General features: G+C 34.0%; 1 protein-coding gene across 11 annotated transcripts in view; it reads right to left on the bottom strand.

Annotated features, from left to right (window-relative positions):
* Positions 1 to 22,869, bottom strand: part of EPHA5 (EPH receptor A5) — a 356,773-nt gene that overhangs the window by 163,115 nt on the left and 170,789 nt on the right. For 4 of the 11 annotated variants that reach the window (XM_005555196.4, XM_005555198.4, XM_005555197.4 and 1 more), the window contains exons 4-5: positions 17,621 to 17,776; positions 12,321 to 12,656 (exon numbers count right to left, since the gene is read on the bottom strand). The exons of 4 other annotated variants lie outside the window; for them this stretch is intronic. In XM_005555196.4, coding sequence (XP_005555253.1) covers positions 12,321 to 12,656; positions 17,621 to 17,776 — 492 coding nt within the window. The remainder of the gene's footprint in view (positions 1 to 12,320; positions 12,657 to 17,620; positions 17,777 to 22,869) is intronic. 3 more of the 11 variants (XM_005555200.5, XM_074040951.1, XM_074040950.1) reach the window with 1 other exon arrangement.

The raw sequence follows: 22,869 nt of genomic DNA, 5'->3' as shown, positions 1-22,869 counted from the left end.
TGCTTAGAGTTACCTTAGAAAGGCATGTTCAAACTGGAGAGCAGAGAAAGCTTTCTCAAGAAAGCAGCAATTTAAGTGAATTTGAAAACTGAGCTATCTAGGACAATAAGAAAATAAGTTTCAGGTGAGAAAATAGCAAGTGCAATTTTTTGTCATGATTCAGAGCATTCTGGCTCTAGTGTAAGAATTGGTTCAGATTTCTATTCCCTCACATACTAGATCTGTGACTTTGGGGAATCACCTCCCGTTTTTTGTTTGTTTGTTTGTTTGTTTTTTGAGACGGAGTCTCGCTCTGTGGCCCAGACTGGAGTGCAGTGGTGAGATCTTGGCTCACTGCAACCTCTGCCTCCCGGGTTCAAGTGATTCTCCTGCCTCAGCCTCCCGAGTAGCTGGGACTACAGGTGTGCACCACCACGCTCAGCTAATTTTTGTATTTTTAGTAGAGTCGGGGTTTCACTATCTTGGCCAGAATGGTTTCGATGTCTTGACCTCATGGTCACCCCCACCTCAGCCTCCCAAAGCGCTGGGATTACAGGAGTGAGCTGCCATTCCCGGCCTACTTCATGTTTTTAAAATTCAGTTCCTTCATCCTAAAAATGGGAATAATATTTTGTCAAGAGGATATTGCTAGTAACAAATAAGGAAATTCAAATAAAGTTCTTTGCATAGGAATGTGCACACAATTAGTGCTGAAACATGCTAGCCATCATGTCTTTGACATCATTACAGAGAGAAGGGAAAAAGAGAAGGAACAGAAGGTCCTGACGTGCTTTTTCGGAAATGAGGTGAGTCTCTGGCAAGACTCTAAAGTCATTGAACAAAATATGAATTTTGACGACTTCTAAAAATATTCTACACCATCCATAATCATTATTGAATAAATCAGAGATGAATTATAGACATATTCCTTGGATTAGAATCCCATCTTTGAACTGTTGTCCAAACAGCAAACGCACATGGTAACAAGCACAAAACTTGAGTGTTCCTGAAGACAAATTTCAATATTTCAACATAGACGGCAACTTTAATTGGCAAAATGAAAAGATTTTCATTGGTAGCCATAATCAGAACACTAATCTGGTCACAAAAGCATCAGTGTGAGGCTAATATAGATATATTCATAACATGTAATTAAACAAAACATTTGTCTCATATTTGTCCTTAGAAACTTCAATGATTTATCAAATTAATATCCGTCCACACATGAAAATGATGAGTTAACAAAATTTGTAACTTTTCAAAATATATTTTGATGAAAACCAAATTACAAATCTATTTTCTATATACAATGTATTTCCCTCCATTTGCTGTTAGTTTAATACTGTTATTTTATTTTTATTTTTTTTCTAAGACAATGTCTTCCTCTGTTGTACAGGCTAGAATGCAGTGGCACAATTTTAGCTCACTGCAACTTCCCCCTCCTGAGTTTGAGTGATTCTCATGCCTCAGCCTCCCGAGTAGCAGGGATTACAGGTGTGCACCACCACGTCCAGCTAATTTTTGTAGTTTTAGTAGAGATGAGGTTTCACTATGCTGGCCAGACTGGTCTCAAACTCCTGGCCTCAAGTGTTCCGCCCACCTCGGCCTCCCAAAGTGCTGGGATTGTAGGCGTGAGCCAAGGAACCTGGCCTTGACCCTGTTATCCTATTGTTTCTTTACGTTATTGTTCTGGATATTTTATCAAAATTAGAAGAACTTCAAGATTAATATAAGCTCAATATTTTAAGAAATCATTAAACATATATTTCCGATTAGAAAAGGAATTTTATTGGTTTACTCCTGCAAGTTTGAAGCGGTTGTCTTTTGTTATCTGTAGAATCATGGTCCTACACATTATTTTTTGCTTTTAAATATTTATCTTCTTTCCATTTTACTTTACCAATGAGTCTGTCCATATTACACTCATGAAGTCTAAAACCTATTTTTTCCATAGTTTATTCCATGGATTCATGCTACTTAGTAGATCATTGAAGAGTTTCTTAAATAATACTATAGTAATATTTATTTACATCTTACTACATGCCAAGCATTACACTAATTGTTTTGTAGATTTAGCTCATTCAACTGTTGTAATCATTGTATGTCACAGATACCATTTATTTCCACTTTACATGTGAAAAACCTGAAGCCTGTGATCAGGTTTGTTTAAGTAATTAAATACTTAATGACTTAAGTATTTACTGTGATCAGTAAATGTAAGTAATTTACTCAAATTAAAAAGCTAGTTAGTAGGAACCAGAAAGTCTAGCTCATCAGTCCAGACCTTTAACCAATATACTAATCTGCCGTTCTATGAACTAGATGCAAGCGAACAGAATTTCTTCTCTGTACATTTATTTGTGAAGAAAATAGGACTATATTAGGTACCTTGTGTAGGGAAATGGGGAAAGGACTAAAAATATAATGAAACTAGTGTTATTGCTTTTGTTTCTCTCCTCATATTTTAGAAATGAAACATCGTGTATACTCAATTAAAATGACTGTATTAGGGCTTCACACTGAATACAGAATATCCTCAAATTAGGCAGTAAGAGAACCTGGGTCTCCATTACTGGGTGAGTTGATATGAAAAGTGCAGTGGACATGGATATATGATGCACATTTAATGGCCATAAGCAACATGTATGGATTTATAAAATATTATGATTATGTTGAAAAATTATATACAATAAGCCATACTACCATTAAATAAAAAACATATGCATATGATTTTAAATAAATATATTCATAATAATACTTTATGAAAAACAAATAACATATTAAAATGGTTGCTCTTTAGTGTAGATAAACGGCAAGTAGATTTGGGGTAAAAATGAAAGTAGGTACATAAGAAAATATATAACCCAAGAGAGGGTCCTGTTTGGTTCAAGATGGAAATGCGCCGTGAATTGAGGCATGTTATTAATTCATCCTTGAGCGTATGAGATACAAACAAACAAACAAAAAACACAAAAACACAGGAAAAATAACAATAAAGAAAGGAGACAAGGAAAGAAGGAAAGGAGGGAAGGAAAGGAAGAGAGAAAGGATAACAGAGAGAGAGGATGAACAAACCTTAACTAATTGTAAAACCAGATTTTCTCAAAATATTTCAGATGACTTGTTTAATAAATTATATGTAGAAATTTTCATTAAAATTTGAATAAATATACAGTGAAATTTGCCAAATTCATTAGAATGCATTATCTTTCCAATGGCAATTTATATTTTTAAAAGCTCTGGTAGTGAAGCCTGTCTTTCCAACACAAATATCAGAATTCAAAAAACCCAGTTTCTCTTTCTCCTTGGATAAAGGTGTATGGCTTCAGATACATCAAAACAACTGGCCCAGGCAAGATCTTGATTCAAATAGGCAAATTAAGAAACCGTGTTCTTCATGAAGTTCTCTTTTTTGGCTTTCTGCTGATGAAAGTGAAAGAAAAAACATGAAGATGTTGCTGGTAGAAATATTGATGCTTTCTCTTTAGTTTTGAAGTTTGAGATACAGAAGCAGCAATGCTACTTGTGGCAATAGCAATTGCAACAAAATCAAAATCTTGCCATCCATTGCTCGACAGCTGCCACGCAATGTTCAGCTTCATCAGGCCAGATCTGTGATAGTTTCAGGCATTGTTCCTCTAAATTTATATTCTAATCTTTGAATCTATTCTCAATGAGTCTATGAGCCACTTCATATCCTTTATTAATGCTCTTTTCTGTTTCAACTAACCAGAGAATATTTTGTTTGCAACTAAGAATACAAACATTAATAATAATAAAAAATAATAATAAAAATTCCCAGAAGAGGAGTGTTGTAGGTAAGTCTATTAAGGAAATGGGAATATAGGACCAGTGATCAAACTGCTGTGTTTCAGTGTAACAAGGATCCATTCAGTGTTAAAGAATGGAAATCTGACAACTTCTGGCATATAGGGGCATGCAACTCATTGCTTGTGCTCACCTAAAATAATATTGAAGATTATACTTTTGGTGGTTCAGATTCCACCATAAAGTCATGAGAAATTTAAGAAATTCAACAAAGGTCGGCTGTGTCTAAATGCACTTCATAGTTTAAAGAAATAAAATAACCATCTTGAGTTTAAAGAAATAAAATAACCATCTCCAAGATTAAATTCTTAGTTTAAATCACATTGAAATGATCAGGGCACCTCTTGTCTCTTATAGTGGAAAGGATGACATAGCTATACATCAAAACTCAAGTCTTTTTCCGTGAATTCCTGAATTACAAAGGTGATTTACTTTATTGTTTTGCCTTTTGAGAAAATTAGACCATTGACTGAGGAAAAAAGTTAAATCATGAGCATTGGAATATTTGGATAAATAGGAGGATTCAGGTGACTGAAAATTTTCTCTTCTGCTAAAACTTATTGAGTCCTTCTTGCTAGCAGATTCAGCTGTCCAACACATGACTGAGGAAGCTGCTCCTTCATTTCTTCAATATCAAGTCCATACCTTATTTAAGGTGGTTAACTGATGGAGGAAAGAAATATTCTTTCTGACCAAATCTATTATTCCATTTGAACTCAAAATTCCAGTATCCTCTTGGGAGCCAATTATCTGGTTAATGCTGAGGACTGGAAGCTTCTTGAATATGAGACTTGCAAGATTTTATAGCTAAATTTGAAAATGCATGGGGGAATATGTGTGAAAATGGATTTTACGTGTTCCTGATATAGAACCAAAAAAGAATTTTAATTCTAGCTGGTATAAATATCTGATTAGAGATGCTAGATTCAATGTGCTACTTCTGGTAGCTGGTTTAGGTGCTAAATGCTTCTTCAATTAGTTGACCAAAATCTGGACTGAAAAACAGGCTAAGTTAAATAAATTTCAGATACTTGCAGTTCCTCCTTTTAATGTACAAGGAATTCAATGACCTACTGAACTATGAAAGTTAAGGTGGATTTATTGTTCAAAGCCTGTTAAATGGGCTGGATGTGGTGGCTCATGCTTGTAATCCCAGCACTTTGGGAGGACAAGGCAGGTGGATCACCTGAGGTCAGGAGTTCGAGACCAGCCTGGCCAAAATGAAGAAACCCTGTCTCTATTAAAAATACAAATATTAGCTGGGTGTGGTGGTGGGCACTTACAATCCCACCTACTCAGGAGGCTGAGGCAGGAGAAGTGCTTGAACCTAGGTGGCGGAGGTTGCAGTGAGCCAAAATTGTGCCATCGCACTCTAGCCTGGGCGATGAGAGCAAAACAAAACAGAACAAAAACCTGTGAAATCACTCACTGATTAAATTTTCAGAAAGAGCTCAGAAGATACTTTCTTCACCATAACAATAAAAAAGAATGATGAGCACAACAATGTTATCTTAAAAAAAAAAGAAAAAAGAAAAACAAAAAACCTCTATAATTTATGTTTTCTATACTGGGGAACACAGACATTGAAGCTACACTCAAATGATTTCATTTCTTTAGGGTTTAGGAGTACCTTACCACTGGAATGAGGGTGGACATGGATCTCATAATAGGTAGCAGGATATGAATGGTAAAAAATACAGTACTGTAGCATGCAGACACCAAATTAATGAGTCATCTGATCCTTGGCAATGACATCAAGGTCTGGGAAGTAAAATATAAATTTAGTGACCTAATTAGTCATGATCTGTCAATGGTTTTCACACTTGAATTAGTTTACTTACCCCATGGCCACTTAAGTGAAGAGAAAATGCGGTTACTCTTGAAGAAGGACTCTGCAATAGCATCATATGTTAGTATTGCACATCTTCCTTCTAGCTTTCCTGAAAGACATCTCCTACCATTTCTAAATACATTAGGGAGGAAAGGAGGTGGGTGCAAATGCCCAGTCCTTTCACAGATGATTGAATACTGCCTTCAAGCTAACATTGATCTTGGTGGATTCAGATTATCACTAAAAAAAATTTGCGTAAGTAGAGGTTATTAGGGTCATGTGATGAATGGGATTTTGTCTTGGGTTCATATTACAGTTGATACAGTAATACTTCCATTTCAGCTTTTGATTGTTTTACCAGATCTTTGGTGTGTATTTGGAAGATTTACACTGTAACTGGAAGAAATGTCTTTTTATCGCAGTAGCCCCTGAAGTCAAAGCTGCTGTCAAACTCTACTAATGGCCAAACTAAAGATCGCTAAGCAACTCTGTCCTACAAAAACAGTAAACATAGATCCCTGGGAGAATGTTTCAACTAGAGCCATCATAAAGAACAAGGAAGAAAAAAGGCTGGCGCTTTTGAAAACATGGGCAGATTTAACTTACTTATTCAGTCTACATGGAAGACAAATTAATCTTGTAAAACAAAAATACCTTTAATTAGGTGGTGGTTCAAGTACAGGCAATGTGGTTTCTCCACTAAAGAAAATCAACAAAGACCCTGGCACTCAATGTTATAATAATAGTCTAACAGCTGACCATTTTTTCTCTTTTTAGAAGTTCACGTCTCAGTAAACAGAGATTGCCAACAAGTGTTTGCTGCTTTTTTGCATAAACAACAGTATGCTTTCACCATATTGTTCTAATATTCTCTGAAATTTCCGGTTTTACAGCCAGATTAAGTCTTTGGGAACACTGATCATTTCAACATTTTATGAGACACCATGCTCATCAACTACAAGGATGGCATCAAATTGAAAAGACACAGTGAACTGGGATTATAATGTCCTCCAGACATTTGTGAAAGAACCAAGAAATAAAACCCATGAAAATATAGGTAACACCTACCTTGGTGATATTTCTGATAGTCTGGGAGAGCTTGAAACATGCCCTCCAAGGTAAGGTGTAAGTTTGCTGCATTTTGGTATCCATAGCATGTCAAATAGCCCTCTGGAAAAAGGTTCCAAGAGTCTGAGCCTACATTCAAACCAATTAAAATTTGTCTGCTTCGGTCAAGAATTAGAATTCTGTACCTTGGCATGTAAATTATTTGTAATTTTGGCTTTGTGGTTAGAATGAGCTTATTTTATGTTGGGACAAAATATACATGTATATATATTAAAAGAGCTTTAAGCTTAAGCTTAGAAATGCCTAGTGTAAAATTATTTTAAAATAAAAACAAATATATTTATAGAAAAACATAAATACACACTATTTTGCAAAAAGATAAAGAAACTTCCAAAGTAACTGCTTTTAACAGAATTTTAAAATTTTACTCTATGTGTTGATATGTGTCTTATCTATCTGTATGGATAAATACATTTTGGAAGTCCTAAAAGAATAGAACAGAACAAGAGAAGTGTTGTTATGTAAATAAATCTAAATATTATTTGGCAAAGAAAGATTATCTTGTGTAAATCAATTTTGTGTAAGAATGTATTATATATGAAGTACTCATCAAAAAAGTTGAGGAACTCAATAATTTTATTCATTTTATAAGATTAGTAGCTTAATAATGAACACTATACATATCCACTGTTTTATCCTCTAATTTGTATATCCACTACTTGCATATCCACTATTTTATCCTCGAATTTTTTATCTGCTATTTATATTTTATTCCCTTTGTATTTGATTAAAGATTTCTTTATATAACTAACATATTCACATTTTATTTTCTTATCATTTTTCCCTTCATCATAGCCACTATTTCTTTATATTATGTAACATCTACTATTTTCTTGCTTTTCTCCCCCTTTACATTTGCTTATTTTTCTTTACCAGGAAAATTCTCACAATTTTGTAATTCTTTCTGGTCAATAAAATTATTATAACCACATTTTACAAGAATTGTAAATTTGAACCAATTCTAGTATTTGGCTTTTCCTTTACATTTTGTAGCTTGATTATTACATGCAAAAAAGTATTGTTTTAATCCAGATAGCTTCCCCTAAAAGCAAGTTCCTAGACTCCATAATGATATAATTGTTTGGAAAATATTTAAATACTATGTATACATTTATAAATCATTTAATCACTTCTATGGACTATCAGCCTAATGCAAAATTTTCAACTTGAACATACACTATTTTTCCTTATACCTTTTTAATCCAATTTTGAATCTGGACATTGATTGCTATTACATGCACAGAAATATATTGCTGGAGTGCAGAGAGAAATATCACAAAGAATTGTGCTTTGGTATGATGAGCACTTTGAATTAAAAGAAATCGGAAGGCCTTAGGTGTTACCTCAGAAGCAAAAACTTTATAACCTCTCATTTCTTCCCTGTCCCCTACATCTCACAATTGCAGGGAGGGACTCACTGAAATTTCCTTATTTGACTAAGGGAAACTCCATTTCAAAAAAAATGTGATTGTCTTAAAGCATCCTTCCTGGAAATCTCATCAAATAATCAGGAAACATTAACCACCAGAAAAGAAAAGAGAAGAGACTAAAAGTCATCACCATGCCCAGACAGACTTTTGTTTATTATTCTAAGGACACCTCCCAGAGATTACCTGGGAGACTTTATTTGCATAATAAGAAAATCTTTGTTCACAGTGAAGTTTGAAGTTCCTCCCCTCATCTTCTCATTACTGGTTCCCCCAGAAGTCAGAGAAAATTTGTCCCAGGTCATAGTTCATTGAGATGGTTCATTTCCGCATTTATACCCCCCGCTATTCCCCTCCCTATATGAAGAAGGTATTTAAGCGTCAACCATCTGGCCATTCTTTGAGTCTTATATTTGTGGGATACCACATCTGTGTGCATTTAATGAATTTATTATGGATGTTTTTCCCTATTAAGCTGTCTATTTTCAGTCATCTCAGCAAACTTACAGAAAGGGCAAAAGGGATGCATTTCTTGTGCCCCTACAAAATCAATCAGAAAATACCAACACAACTGTTGAGGCTAATTATAAATTTGAAATAAATTATTTAAGAAAGAAACATATTTCTCTGAAAACAATCTTTAGAGAATCTCAAAACTAAATTTAAAATCTGCTTAAGGAAGTTTTACATAACAACCACATATGGTGAAGATAACTTTATTCAATTTAGTTCTTAAAAGATATTTAGGCATTAAAACCTACTACAATCCACTTTCTGCAATTTGGGTACTTGAAAAGTGTTTTGCCGTGGTAGCATTAAGCTTAAGACATTTTAGGAGTTATTCTGAAATCACTTTGCAGAGATGATAACAGTTATATGACTTGGGCCTGTGTCCCTGCCCAAATCTCATGTTCAATGTAATTCCCGGTGTTGGAGGTGGGGCCTCCTGGGAGGTGATTGGATCATGGGGGCAGTTTCTTGTGAATGGTTTAGCATCATATCCTTGGTGCTTTCTCATGATAGAGAGTAGGTTTTCAAGAGGTCTGGTTGTTTAAAGTGTGCAGCACCTTCCCCCTCTCTTGTACTCCTGCTCTCGCCATGTGAGATGACTCACTCCTTTGCTTTCTGCTGTAATTGGAAGCCTCCTGGTGCCTCACAAGAGACAGAAGCTGCTGTGCTTCTTGTACAGTCTGCAGAACCATGAGCCAATTAAACCTCTTTTCTTCATAAATTACCCAGTCTCAGGTATTTATAGCAGTGGAAGAAGACTAATACAAACAGTGAAAAAATTATGACAGTTAAAGAGATCTTACTTAATTGACTCCATCTTTCCTTTAACCTCCAGGCTGCCCTCTTTCATTCCTGGGGATAGACCAAAATAACTTTGGGGGGAATTTAGTTTATGATTTAGCTTTTAAACAAAAGTGATAATAACTCCTCTCTGAAACAAATCCTCTCCTTGCTTAGGGACCAGATAACCTTTGAAAAACTAACAAATTAGCCACAAAATTAAAAAGTATGGCTCAGGTGTCATGCAGTCAGAATCCACAGGATTCCTAACCTCCCCAGTGGCTCCCATGGCTAACATTGCTATTTTAAGACCTTTGATTGGTGTTCAAGATATTTTTCAGACCTTGTAGCATTCTGATGGATCAGTTGGCATCATACAGAAAACTTAAACTGGCTCATTTGGTCTTGTAGCCGTCACCCAGGAACTGAATCTGCAGGAGGACAGATTCAGCTTCTTCTGATTTCATCCCTGACCCAACAAATCAGCATTCCCCATTCCCTAGACCCCTGCCCGCCAAAATATCTTTAAAAAACTCTAGCTTCTGACTTTTGGGGGAGCTGATATGAGTAATAATAAAACTCTGGTTTCCTGCTTAGCTGGCTCTACGTGTATTAAACTCTTTTTCTGTTGCAATTTACCTGTCTTGATCAACTGACTCTCTCTGGGGAGTGGGCAAGAAGAACCCATTGGGTGGTTACAATTAGAAGTTTTCATAATTTTTGTATAAAGTGAGACTTAGTGGTTCTAGAATGCTGATACTGAGAAGAATCTTATTTTGATGTTTTGGGTAGGTTTTCATAATGTTAGAGTATACTGTGAGAACGCGAATGAATAGCAACCAAAAGTCAAGAAAATTGTCTGCTCTGAATATAAAAATGTGTTTTACAAGACACCTATGAATTGAACACCTGGATAAAAATTGATCTTTTTTGGTATTTAAGGTATTGAAGTTTCAAATAATATACTTTGGAGGCTGAAGAGTCCAGCAAGTTGAAGACAACTATAGCAAATATTTGTTGAGTACATCATTAAAAAATCAACAGTTATTTCCTCTATCTAGTTTATCAAAAGAATACCTTTCAAGGAAGTTAAGGGTATACAAGCGGGAAAACATTCTTCTGAAGGGACACAACTCTTAGTGATTGTTCAATATGCTTACAATATGTTGGTGGAAGATTCGTACATAGAATCAAGTAAAGTTGAAAGATGTTGCATAAGAAAGCTAAAGTCAAAGGTTTCAAGCCAATATTTTTTCTAAAATGGGAAGAGAGTTTGCATTTACTGAACACTCCTGATGTCTAGATACGGTGATGAAAAGTCAACACATGCTAGCATTGCCTGCAACTGAGCCTATGCTGAGGGAAAAATTGATTTTCACTATTCCTGTCCAGCTCTTTAGCACTTCTATTAGTTTCACCTTAGGTTAGGTAGTAAATGGTAAAAAATATAAACGATTCACTGGGGAAAGTGGCTTATATGTGTGCGTTATATTTTCTAATGAAAAAAAAAACGCTGTAGACAAGTATTCAATGTGGCTAAGAACATGCAGAGTATAGAATAATTCCTATTACATTAATCACATGCTTCACACAATCCGGGCTAATTTTGAATGTTTCCCTCAGCTTTATCAATCAGTAGCAACTATGAACTCAGCTGCATGCATTTTCTTAGTTTTGGAATATAACCATTTGATTTACTTGAGGTATCCAACAATTCAAATTAATTATTTTTGCTGAGACTTTGTAACCAACAGCATTCCCTCATTAAGGTTAGCATTCCACGACCTACAAACTTATACTAATATTATATAAAGTCAGCCTGATTTCATTCAGACAAACATGTCCTATTTCTTTGTGAGTACTGGTGGCAAGGATGTGCTCACTGACCAAAGCCCACCTGAAGTTCTAAGGAGATGACGAGGTTACTACACTTTGGACTGAGAGTTGCAGCCAATTGATAAAGGAAAGGTACAAATTTTGGCTTTTAATGCCTTTTTCTTCCCCTCCCAGATACCCGTTGATGGACAAAACATGCTACAAATTACTCTTAGGTTTAAAAGGACTCTTGCCACAAGGTGGGTTGAATTATTAAATTAGCTGTAGTTTATCTTTGGTTTTTATCTTGCTAGGAAAGAAGTCTTCCATGTTAATTTGCTTAAAAGTGAACATTTGAGGGTAAAATATAGGGAAATCAGTAGCTCAAACAGGACTGTATTCCCTACTCCCTAATAATTACTTCCTACTCATTCCAAAATTTCCATATGGAATATAGAAGTGTTTTCAGGTGGTTGCGTAATAGTTCATAGTTATTCTAATTTTGATAAATGAATTTAGCAAAGAAAATTTCATTGCAGGCATTTTTGCTACAATAGTTGAAATAATATGAAAAGATTTATGATCTGCAAGGAAAATTCATCTGTGTTGCCAAGCAAGCAAATAAACAAGCAAATAAAACCTGCCTGATCAGATGCTAAATTAATGAGTTTTTAAAAATTCAAGGAAACAAAAAAATAGATTTGAGCTATAAAAATGACTGCTATGAAATTATATGAGATAAATTTTGCTTCAAATGGATTTGATACAGAAATGTATTTCTAATGAAAAAAATTCAATGTAAAAATGTTTTTTTTTTTTTCTGTAAATGGGATTTCTAACAAATCTTTAGCTTTTATTTGTTTAAAACTGCAAAAGCATTTTTGATGTGTTATACTTTAAGTCCTGACCTTCCGGTTAATGGAAAGTTCTCATACAGATTTCAGTCAACTTGGCCCTCAGCTATGGAAATAATTGACAGAACTAGGCCTAACATACACAACTTGGTTGGGCACGGCACTTACCTGCTTGATTTGTGGTTACATTTACAGACACATACTGCCGGGCTCCTGGACTCAAGTCGGACACTCCATTCACTGCCTCAATCTCAAAGGTATAGTTTGTGTGAGCGAGTAGATCCACCATCATGACAGAGGTGTTTTTCAGGCCGCTTTGCCGGGGAAGGTACCTGACATGACCGCCACACTCCTCACACACACCTGCATGGGAGTTGCACTTCTTGCATGCAATATAATATGACACATCTTTCCTTCCACCAGTGTCAGCAGGCGGAATCCATTCCAGAAAGACACTAGTTTCATTAATATTTGAGATGGCATTCCGAGGAGCGGATGGGGGTCCTGGTTTGCAAAGTAAAGTAAGAAAAACATATTTTAAAATGATATTAATTAGGCATTATTTACCACACCAATTCCTGGTCTGAAGGAAAAAATAGATTTGCAATAAATCCTTTAAGTCGTAATTTGTAGTTTTGTTTTCACAATTTTGTAGGAACAATAGTGGGTTTTATTCCCTATGGAAATGACTTATTTTGGCATTGTTATAACGGTAGTTCAGTAAAAGAAGAATGTGTTGCTTCATGTATATGTAATCAATTATGGAGTAAAATGATGTATGCACAACTACTATTAGATAAAATTATATATTTAAAAACTGGTGAGTTTCTTGGGTATTGAACTGAATGTTTCCTCATTGATGCTAACCCTTGCAACCTACAAAGTAAACACGAAGTATCTACTTAGAAATAAGCATAGGAAAATACAGAATTTTCAGCGTAGCTCCTGACTACAAATTTTGTAAGGAAAAAAAAAAAAAAAAACCTTAGCTTGCTTCAAAATAGATTGCATATCGACTTGCTAAATCACCAACAGAATTTGAAACCCCCTACTGTATATCAAAAAGGCATTAGAATTTAAGTAAATGTTCAAAATTATAATTTGCAATGAAACATATTTTACTTTGATGTTGTTTTTGTATTACAGTTCTGCAAGTTATTTTACTTAATTGAAAATATAAAATTTATTTTAAAAATAACCCTCAAAAGGACTACAATAGGATGAATAAAAGTGTTCAGGTTTTGAAGGATCAATAGAACAAATTTCAACTTCCAATAACCTACCAAAATTAGAAAAGAAATACATTTAACACAAATATTTTCATAGACTCATAGCACGTTAGCTACTAACAGATATTAGGAGTGAAACTTTCCTAACTTCATGAAGTATTTCTTGTACACTTTATTTTTTGTATATAGCTTAATGGAAACTGGGTGTAGCTTTTAAAATATATTTTATGTTCAGAATCCTCTTATTTCAATAAGATGGAATATTTCCACTAAAATATGAGTAATGAAATCCATGATCAGAATTGCTTTACAAATTTCATATATTAAGGGTAAACATATCTTATTTGTATATTATTTTAATTATTCCTGAACTTGATTAGCATAATAGAGAGATCAAAAATTAATTAGGTAATTTCTAACACTATAGTCAATGTTTAGATATTTAGTTAAAACTTCAATCAGCTGTTAATGTTATATTATTGGATAATCTCAAAGAGAAAATACATTTATGCTTGTTCCAGAGGCAATTTAGACACCTCTCCTTATACAGAGAAAAAAATGGAGTATGGTGGTAGTTGAATGGTTCATAAGCATAAATTAAGCTACTTAGGATGATCTGTTATCCTAATATGCATTGTCTGTTCTAAATATCAAAATTAACCATTTTTAACTAACATTTATTAAGTCATGACTTTTGAGGGATTGTTTTAAAAGTGATACAAAGCTAACTGGTATTTAAGATTTAGCTGGATAAAATGTCATTTAATTAATTATTTATTTATTTAGAGGCAGAGTCTCTCTCTGTCGCCCAAGCTGAAGTGCAGTGGAGTGATCTTGGCTCATTGCAACCTCCACCTCCTGGGTTCAAATGACTCTCCTGCCTCAGCCTCCTGAGTAGCTGGGATTACAGGGGCACCCCACCATGCCTGGTTAATTTTTGCATTTTTAATAGAGATGGGATTTCACCATGTTGGCCAGGCTGGTCTCTAACTCCTGGCCTCAAGTGATCCACCTGCCTGGGCCTCCCACAGTGCAGGGATTACAGGCGTGAGCCACCGCACCAGGCCAAAATGTCATTGAAATGAAAGAACCCCTTAACTAAAAACTTGACATCTTTGGGAAAAAAAAAAAAAAAAAAAAAAACCCTACCTTGACCATATTTAAGGTTGAATCCTATGAATTTTGTCATACCTGTCATCTCATATACTTTAATATAAAACAGTACCCTTTAAGTTGAAATAATTTCTTAAGATGGAAATATCCAGTCTATCATTGATGGGCATTTGGATTGTATTTGCTTTGCTTTACTATTGTAAACAGTGCTGCAATACACATACTTGTGCATGTGTCTTTATAGTAGAATGATTTATAATCCTTTGGGTATATATCCAGTAAGGGGATTGCTGGGTTAAATGGTATTTCTGGAAATACATGTGTTCTTGTTTACTACACACTTTAGCTTATTTAATAGTACAAAGTTACACACAAAATGAAATTTAAGATAAAAAATTACAGGATTAACCTCTGAGAAATATCTCTAAGTTAGAACAATGTCTAACTTCTGTGTGTGTTTTCTTTTTAAATTTCTATCAACTGAAAAATCCTTGCATTTAACACGTTTCCTCTAAATCTATAAAAATGAATCAGCAGCTGAATCCTCCTTTTCTTCTGACTCTTCTACTAACAGCTAGGATGGGGGCGCAAACAACTTTAAAGTCGAAAGGAAACTCAAACTCAAGTGAGACCCTAAAGTAGAGGTAAATAGTGGAAGCTCAAACTAACATGCACCTACAAAAAACATGTGATAACATTCCACTGCCCTAATCATAGATATGATGTGTGAACCAAAGTAGAACTGAGACGAACCCTTAATTTAAGCAGATTCATCAGAATTTTTGGCTTTACTTTCGTTTGATTTTTTCTGTAGGCTTATAAAATGTTATTGTATAGACTTTAAAACTTTGTATATTCTACTTAAAAAAATTGAAGTTGGAGATATAAATTCAATTCCAAAGAGCCAAAGGCAAACTGAAGCTCAAGATCTTCATCTGAACATCTATCAAGTGATAAGGAAATCGTATGCAGTAATTGTGGTATTATGAATGCAACTAAAAACATACACACACACTCATAGATTATGTATTATAAAGATCTTGTACATGAGTCCTTTTTTTTTTTTTTTTAGAAATGAATACAAATTAGTGCTCATTTGACAACACAGTATTAGAAATTCACACACCCGGAAACTGAGAAATATGAAGCCTGACTGTGGGCTTTGGTCCTAAAAGAGTGCTAAGCAGTCCTTGCCACCAAAGCAGTTTCCCCCCTCATACCCCAACCCCATTTCCAAACCTAACAAATTTACAGAAAGGGAGGTTCACATTTATGCTAAAAAATGGAAAGATCAAGGGTAGGCCACTTAAATAAAATACTAATTAGAAAATTAATAAAATTTGAAAGACAATTCAAAACATGGTTTTTCTCTTTAATTTACACTCTGTTGTCTAGACAACATTTTCCTTATTTGGGCATTCATTTGCTCTCATAAGCAAAATAATTATTTAAATCTCCACTGCAACCAAAATGCATCACATTCAATCATAGCTTATATCTTCTCCATTCATATGTATCCTTACAAAAGCACATATATAAAAATGGTATTTATTCATTTGAAGAGGAAATTACTTTTCACTAGTAATCATCTAACCTGTAAAATCATCAACCTTAGGATAAAAAGAATGGTCTTCAGAATGTAAAGCTAATTACTAGCAATGATTTAAGGAAATCCAAAAATGTGTTTCAATGACATTATGAAATTTAGACACCACGAAATTCAGATAAAATTTCAATTTGTGATTATTTGATAACATAAAAAATCTGCACTGCTTCTTTAAATTTAGAGATGGATACTAACATTTCAAACTTTTGTGAACACCTTTGAAAGCAGCTACAACTTCCTGGAACCTAAAATAGTAAATCCAGGCAGTTCATGGAAATTAAACGATATGAGGAGGGAGGGATTCACTCTCCTTCTCTTTAATTTTCTGTTTTTGCTTGATTCCCTACAGAGACTTTGCTTGTGGAAAAACTGAAAGTACTGTCATCAAGCAAGTAAATGCGTAAATGTGTTATATTCTCAGAAATATATGGAAAACCAAATATATAGAAAACAAAAAATGTTGAAAGATGTGGCTACATCTACTGCAAATGTTGGAATTAAATGTTTACTATTCATCTACTCTACTTAAGATCACCAAATATATTAAATAATAGTTAAGGACACTCACTGACAAGAAACATGACCATTGCTTGAGAACCCTAGCAAAAAAAATTGGTGTATGTATGACTCTGATCTAAATCTGATTTGCCATTCCCAGTTCTCTATGCTTTGAAATGTTTCCTGTGTTCTTTCATAAATTACTTTCTCAGTGACTTATTGGGGCAGTTTAGAACAAGTTGGTGAAGGCTCCATTAGCTACATAATTTTGTGATGAGAAAACTGGCAGAGGAAGAAGAGGAAGGAGGAAGGAGGAAGGAGGAAGGAGAAGAAGAAGAAGAAGAAGAAGAAGAAGAAGAAGAAGAAGAAGAAGAAGAAGAAGAAGAAGAAGAAGAAGAAGAAGAAGAAGAGAAGGAGGAGGAGGAGGAGGGGGAAGAGGAGGAGGAGGAAGAGGAGGAGGAGGAGAAGAAGAAGAAGAAGAAGAAGAAGAAGAAGAAGAAGAAGAAGAAGAAGAAGAAGAAGAAGAAGAAGAAGAAGAAGAAGAAGGAGGAGGAGGAGGAGGAGGAGGAGGAGGAGGAGGAGGAGGAGGAGGAGAAGGAGGAGGAGGAGGAGAAGAAGGAGGAGGAGAAGAGGAAAAAGAAGAAGAAGAAGAAGGGAAGGATGAAGGAAGAAGAAATTTTAATGTAAACTGGGAAGTAGATTATCAAAGTTATGTTGTTATGTTTAGCTAGCATGAACACTGAAATAAGCCACAAAATGAAAGAAAAAATTCTATATCTGTGTCTCAGCTGTTGAATTTGAAGTTAGGGAAAATGGATGCTTCTAACAATGAGTGATAAAAGAGAATCAAACTTTTCAGTTCTTATTCAAGGAGATTGAAAATTGATGAAAACTGTATAGAGAAGATTAAACATTATGCCTGTTTTAGGGGGAAATGTTGCTAGAATATAACAGGCTCCATCGTGCTGTTTCCTCAAAACTGGTGAAAGTTAGCATCACTAAATATCCATGGGTTTCCTTACTTGTGCATGCCATTGTGGGTGGATCAGACTCTCTCCTGAAATAATCCTTTTCACAGACACAAGAGGTTGAAGCTTCCTCATGGGTATAACTGTGAGGTGGACATTTGCCGCAGCTCTGGATGTGAGGTGAGGCTTTGAAGAACCCAGGTCTGCACACTGTCAAAAGAAATAAGAGACTAAGCTTTTGCCTGCAACAGATGCAGTGTTTGTTTTGTGAATAATGTCATTATTTTGACTAGCATACGCAGATTACAGATAACACAATCTTTGCATCAATTTCAAGAATTTTTCATAAGCTTCTGGATAATAAATACCAGGCCATTCATTCAAATAATCAAACATTTAAAGTACTTAAACATTTATGGAATGTACATACTTGTAATGATTTTTATGCTACAGGAGCTTATAAGGAATTATATTGATAAAAGGCAAATACTTATATGTATTTAAAACAGTGCTTTGTGTATGATTTTCACTGACTCTATCATTACTACAACTATGTTGAAGAAGTAAATATTATTCCAGGTACTGCTAAAATGGTGTGATACAAAGTAGGCACGCAACATTATGTTATTGAATAATAAATTAATTAGTATGTGCTAAATGCCTCATAAATTCTGTTAGATTGGGGAAAATGCATAGATGACCTGATATATCAACTATATTATTTTGATTTCAGGGGAGTCAAATTTTTGACTTTTTTTTTACATTTACTTCTTTTTAGAACTTTTCTTTGAGACACCTACTGATTCAACATTTATCCATTCTAATATCAGACAGGCTTATTTACTATACAAATTATAATGATTTCTTAAGCGCAAACATTATGTCTTATTCACTTTTGCACTTACTTTTTCCAGTGTTTGACCACAAAAAGCGTTCAAAAAGTTCTATGAAATGTGTGAATGAATGAATGGAGTGGCATAAATGTTATAACTGAACTATTTAAAATCGCATAAAGAAAGTGTTTTCTGATATTTCTGTGAGCATTTCTAAGCTTATCATCAGGTAAATGTGCAGTAAATCTTTTTATTCTGTGGATTTTCTACATGTTCATATTATTCTTATTTCTCAATGGCTAAAAAGCCAAACTTTAATATGCTAATTGCTCAGTATGGGTCACTTGAAGACTACCAAACTGATGGTCTGAATGCTTTGTGTAGCTTACTTTACATAAAGTTAATCAACTATGGTTTTCTGTTTTCAAAGCTCACTACATATACTGAAGTAGCGTATACATTTGCTGAAGCTCAAAGGTGAACTTGTATTTCAGTAGAAATTTCTGATAGATATAATGAATTGGGACCAACTTTCATATGCTATAAATGATTTCATGTTTTAGTAATCCATGCTAAGGCTCTCTGCCATCACCATGAATAATCAGAAACTGGCAAAATTGAGAAGATACTCTTTTCAGTAGATCTAATTATAGTGATAGTAAAGCCTTAATGCTCTTATAAATTCTGAGAGAATGTGAAGGTATTTGAAAGATAAGAAGAGCTTTTTGATAGTATTAGGGACATTCTTGTAGTAAATGATTAGGAGAAGATTTAAAATATTATTTTTCTTATAATAGGATTGCTGTAGCAGCCTATACCATACTTAGCTAAGTTATTCAATTTTTCTTCTTTTATCCTTTTAGTAAAACCATTCTCACTTTAAACACTATTTGCTTCAAAGACATGAAGTGTCAATTCATATGTTCTAAGTATTTGGAATTCATTTACCATTCATGAAACAAAAGTCATTTCTCTTCTTTTTAATGAATGTCTCTTAACGTAAACACTTTATATTATATCACATATAACACTGCTGTTCAAACCCCCAAGGGAGCTTTGGAAATATAAAGTAATAAAAATCAAAGTAAAAAGTAGATAAATGTATCTTTCTGTTCAGTTCAATAAGATGTTTTCGACAGGTATAGTGGGCCAGTAACTCTACTTGGACTGGCTTCAGAGGTAAATGAGATAGACATGGCCTTGCCTTTATGAATCTTAAAAGTATTCCATAAATATTATAAATATTACTACACTAGGAAAAGAAAAAAGAGCTATAGCAGTAAACATAGATACCCAATTTAATCTGGATTATTTATAGAGACTTCTCTCAGGAAGCTGAGTTTCTGCTTATATTTGAATGATTATGAAAATTATTTAATTTGAGTTAGAGTGTATCAGTACCTTAAAGGGAGAAATCCTTGCAAAGGACTACATCTGGTGGAGAACAAATAGGGAAATGGAAGATACTAAAGAATTGATCAGGAAGATAGTCGGAATAAAGTGGAAGAGTCAAGTTTATACAGGACAGAGGGCACCAGGACACAAAAACCTTATATACTTTATTAGATATTTGGTACTTTATTTTATAGGCAAAGGGAGGTTATTGGAAAATTCCCCTCACCCCAGCTTTATTAAGGTTTAACTGACGACAATGAAAATTGTATATATTCAGAGTAACTGCAAAGTTATTAAGCCGGGGAATAATGAGATCAAAGTAGTGTTTATGAGATCATTACACAGCAGCCTGGGTAAAAAAAGCAAGAACAGAGGCAAATAGCTCTTTTGTTTCTATTGCATTGGTCCAGAAAGAGACAATATCACTTAACCAGAGTGGTTCCAGTATTGATCAATAAAACAGGGTGAATTCAATAAATGAGAATGGGATAAAATCAACTAGATTTCATGATGTATTTAATGGGTTAGATGACTTAGCGGAAAATTGTAAGAGTGACTGTAAGGCATTTGACTTAAACTTCACAGAAAATACTGGTGCCATTTTCTCAGAGAACAGGACATGAAATGTGTTGGAGAAGATAATGAGTAATATCTAAGGCATTATTTAATTTGAGGTGGTTGAAGTAATGCAAATAGATTTTTAGAGAGAGAAAAAAAATGTGTGGTTCAATATTATCCAAGAAAAATATCATAAACTGTAATTATTTATCACCTTCAAATTGTGACCCTAAATTCCAAGGGGTCATAGAACCCTTCTAGACAAAGTTATGTTATTCCCTTAGTTAACTTCATTTCCAGCATCAACAGGATTTTCTCGTATTCTCGTAACGTCTCCTCTTACTTCAAACTCCTTATGAGCTCTGTTTCTGTTACTATCTGCTGATGTAGTCATTTGTCTTGAGAAAATAAAAGTTGTCAGAACGAAACTTACTCATTCTCCTACCACCAAATCTCCAAACCTTTATGTCATGATACCCATCTTCTCTACATTTATTTCTATCAAAATAAAATAAAATGTATCCGTGTTCATATCAAATGAAAATATCTGTATTTGAATTAGGAACTCCCACTCTGCTCTTTGAGATGAAGCTTCCGAGTAGCTACAATTCTTTTGAGATGCTCAAAAACAAAGCAGAACAAAACAAACAACAAAACTATCAACCTCACATGATACCAATTTTCCCAGTTTTGTTCCACTTTCAGGATATGATTTCTTAAATTATTGTCCATACATACATCTGTCATTTCTCATTCTAAATCACAGGATGACTCACTCCACTCCATTGGCACCTCTCAATGAAAACTACTTTTGTTAAGATTGCAGTTACTTTCTTGCCATACTCACTTCTCAGCAATATTTGACATGTCCCCTTTTAGGAAACTCCAGATATTTTCAGTAGAAAATGATAGGATAGTCTACAAGTTTCCAAGTAATATTTAAAAACTCTTTAAAGGCAGTCTCCCACCATACTCATTGTCTCCATCCATACCAGTCTACTTATTTCCTGTATTTGAGAAACTCTTCTTCTCTGCCTCTGAACACTGCAGGAAAAGCATTCTGGGCCAAAAGACAAGACACGTAAATAAATACATGTATAATCTTCTTTTCTTTCTTTTTGAAAAAGCTTGTAGTCCACAACAAGAGATTTGAATGTAATCTGAAAGCATTTGGAAGACACTGAAGATATAATTTGATTTTTGAGTGCACACGTTCTGTCAAGAACTCTGACAAAACATGTTTAGACTGTGTGAGGAAAAAAAAATGTTCTTCACACCCATGAAGCTACAGTGTATTTCATGGGTGGAATAAAAAATAATAATAATAAACAATGATGGAGGCAAAATTGACATTTTACATTTTAATCATGACAATATTTAAGAAATAATTATCTAGATAAGTAGTAAAATTTATTTAAATACCAACCCAATATGGTTTATTAAACACAAATGAAGTTTCCGAAGCAAAGTTGTTTCATACGATGACTATACATTACCTAAATATCATTTAGAAAACACTGTGCCAGTCATTTAAGTTGAGCAAAGAGTAGAAGACAAAATAATGCACCCCGTGTTGACATGTTTTATGAGACTATTGTGGCAACCTCCTGGGGGACAGAAAATCATGTTTAATAATTATTTCTAACCATGCTTGAAGGCTCATTTTTTAAATGCAACCATTTCCATAGTATATATGCTAATCTGCAGGAATACATGTTCTTTTCCTACTTATCCTTTAAGCCTTTGAGCCATCTATTTAGCACCTATTTAGAAATTTGCTGTACAATCTTATGAGAAATTGTTTAAAGGTCCTCAAAATTACCAAAAAAAATTAAACTGGAAAATTGTATTGATTTTTCATAATATTTTAAATTAAATTACTTTTAATGTCTCCAATATATTTTACCCTTAAAGACCTATTAACCTTGGGATAACTAAGTATATTCACTTCATAATTCAAAGTCAATACTCCAGAAATACGGCCCACCCAGAAAATTTTAAAAAAATATTAATACATATAATAATTAATGTTTTAATACTTTAAAATACTATACTTCTCTCCATTAGAATTAAAATAAACAGCCATATGTGTGTGTGTATATATGCATACTATACATATAAAGGAAATTGAGTTAAAAATGCACAGGCTAGCGTTGTTTGCAGTGTTCAAGATATAATTAACTTTCAAAAGCATTGCTGGCCTTATCTAAGTGTTTTATTGAGAAACACAGAAAATCACTAAGAACAAGATTTATTTTCATAGCTCTATCATATGTGAATTATCAGAGGATATAAGCTAAGCTAAGTGAATTATATTTATTTAATACATTTTTCAAAATAAGGTACTCAGAAGATAGTTTAGTGTGGGTTTAAAATATGTGTTTACTAAGAAAAACAGCATAACACAAAATGCTACAAGGAAATTAAAACTCAAAACATAATATTTTAAATCATACAAATATTATTACACCAAAATTTAACAGTGACAGCATTTTATCTTCGTATTTAATACATTGG

Source organism: Macaca fascicularis, chromosome 5 (genome assembly GCF_037993035.2).
Source record: "Macaca fascicularis isolate 582-1 chromosome 5, T2T-MFA8v1.1".
NCBI lineage: Eukaryota > Metazoa > Chordata > Mammalia > Primates > Cercopithecidae > Macaca > Macaca fascicularis.
This window is presented reverse-complemented; position numbering and strand designations above follow the sequence as displayed.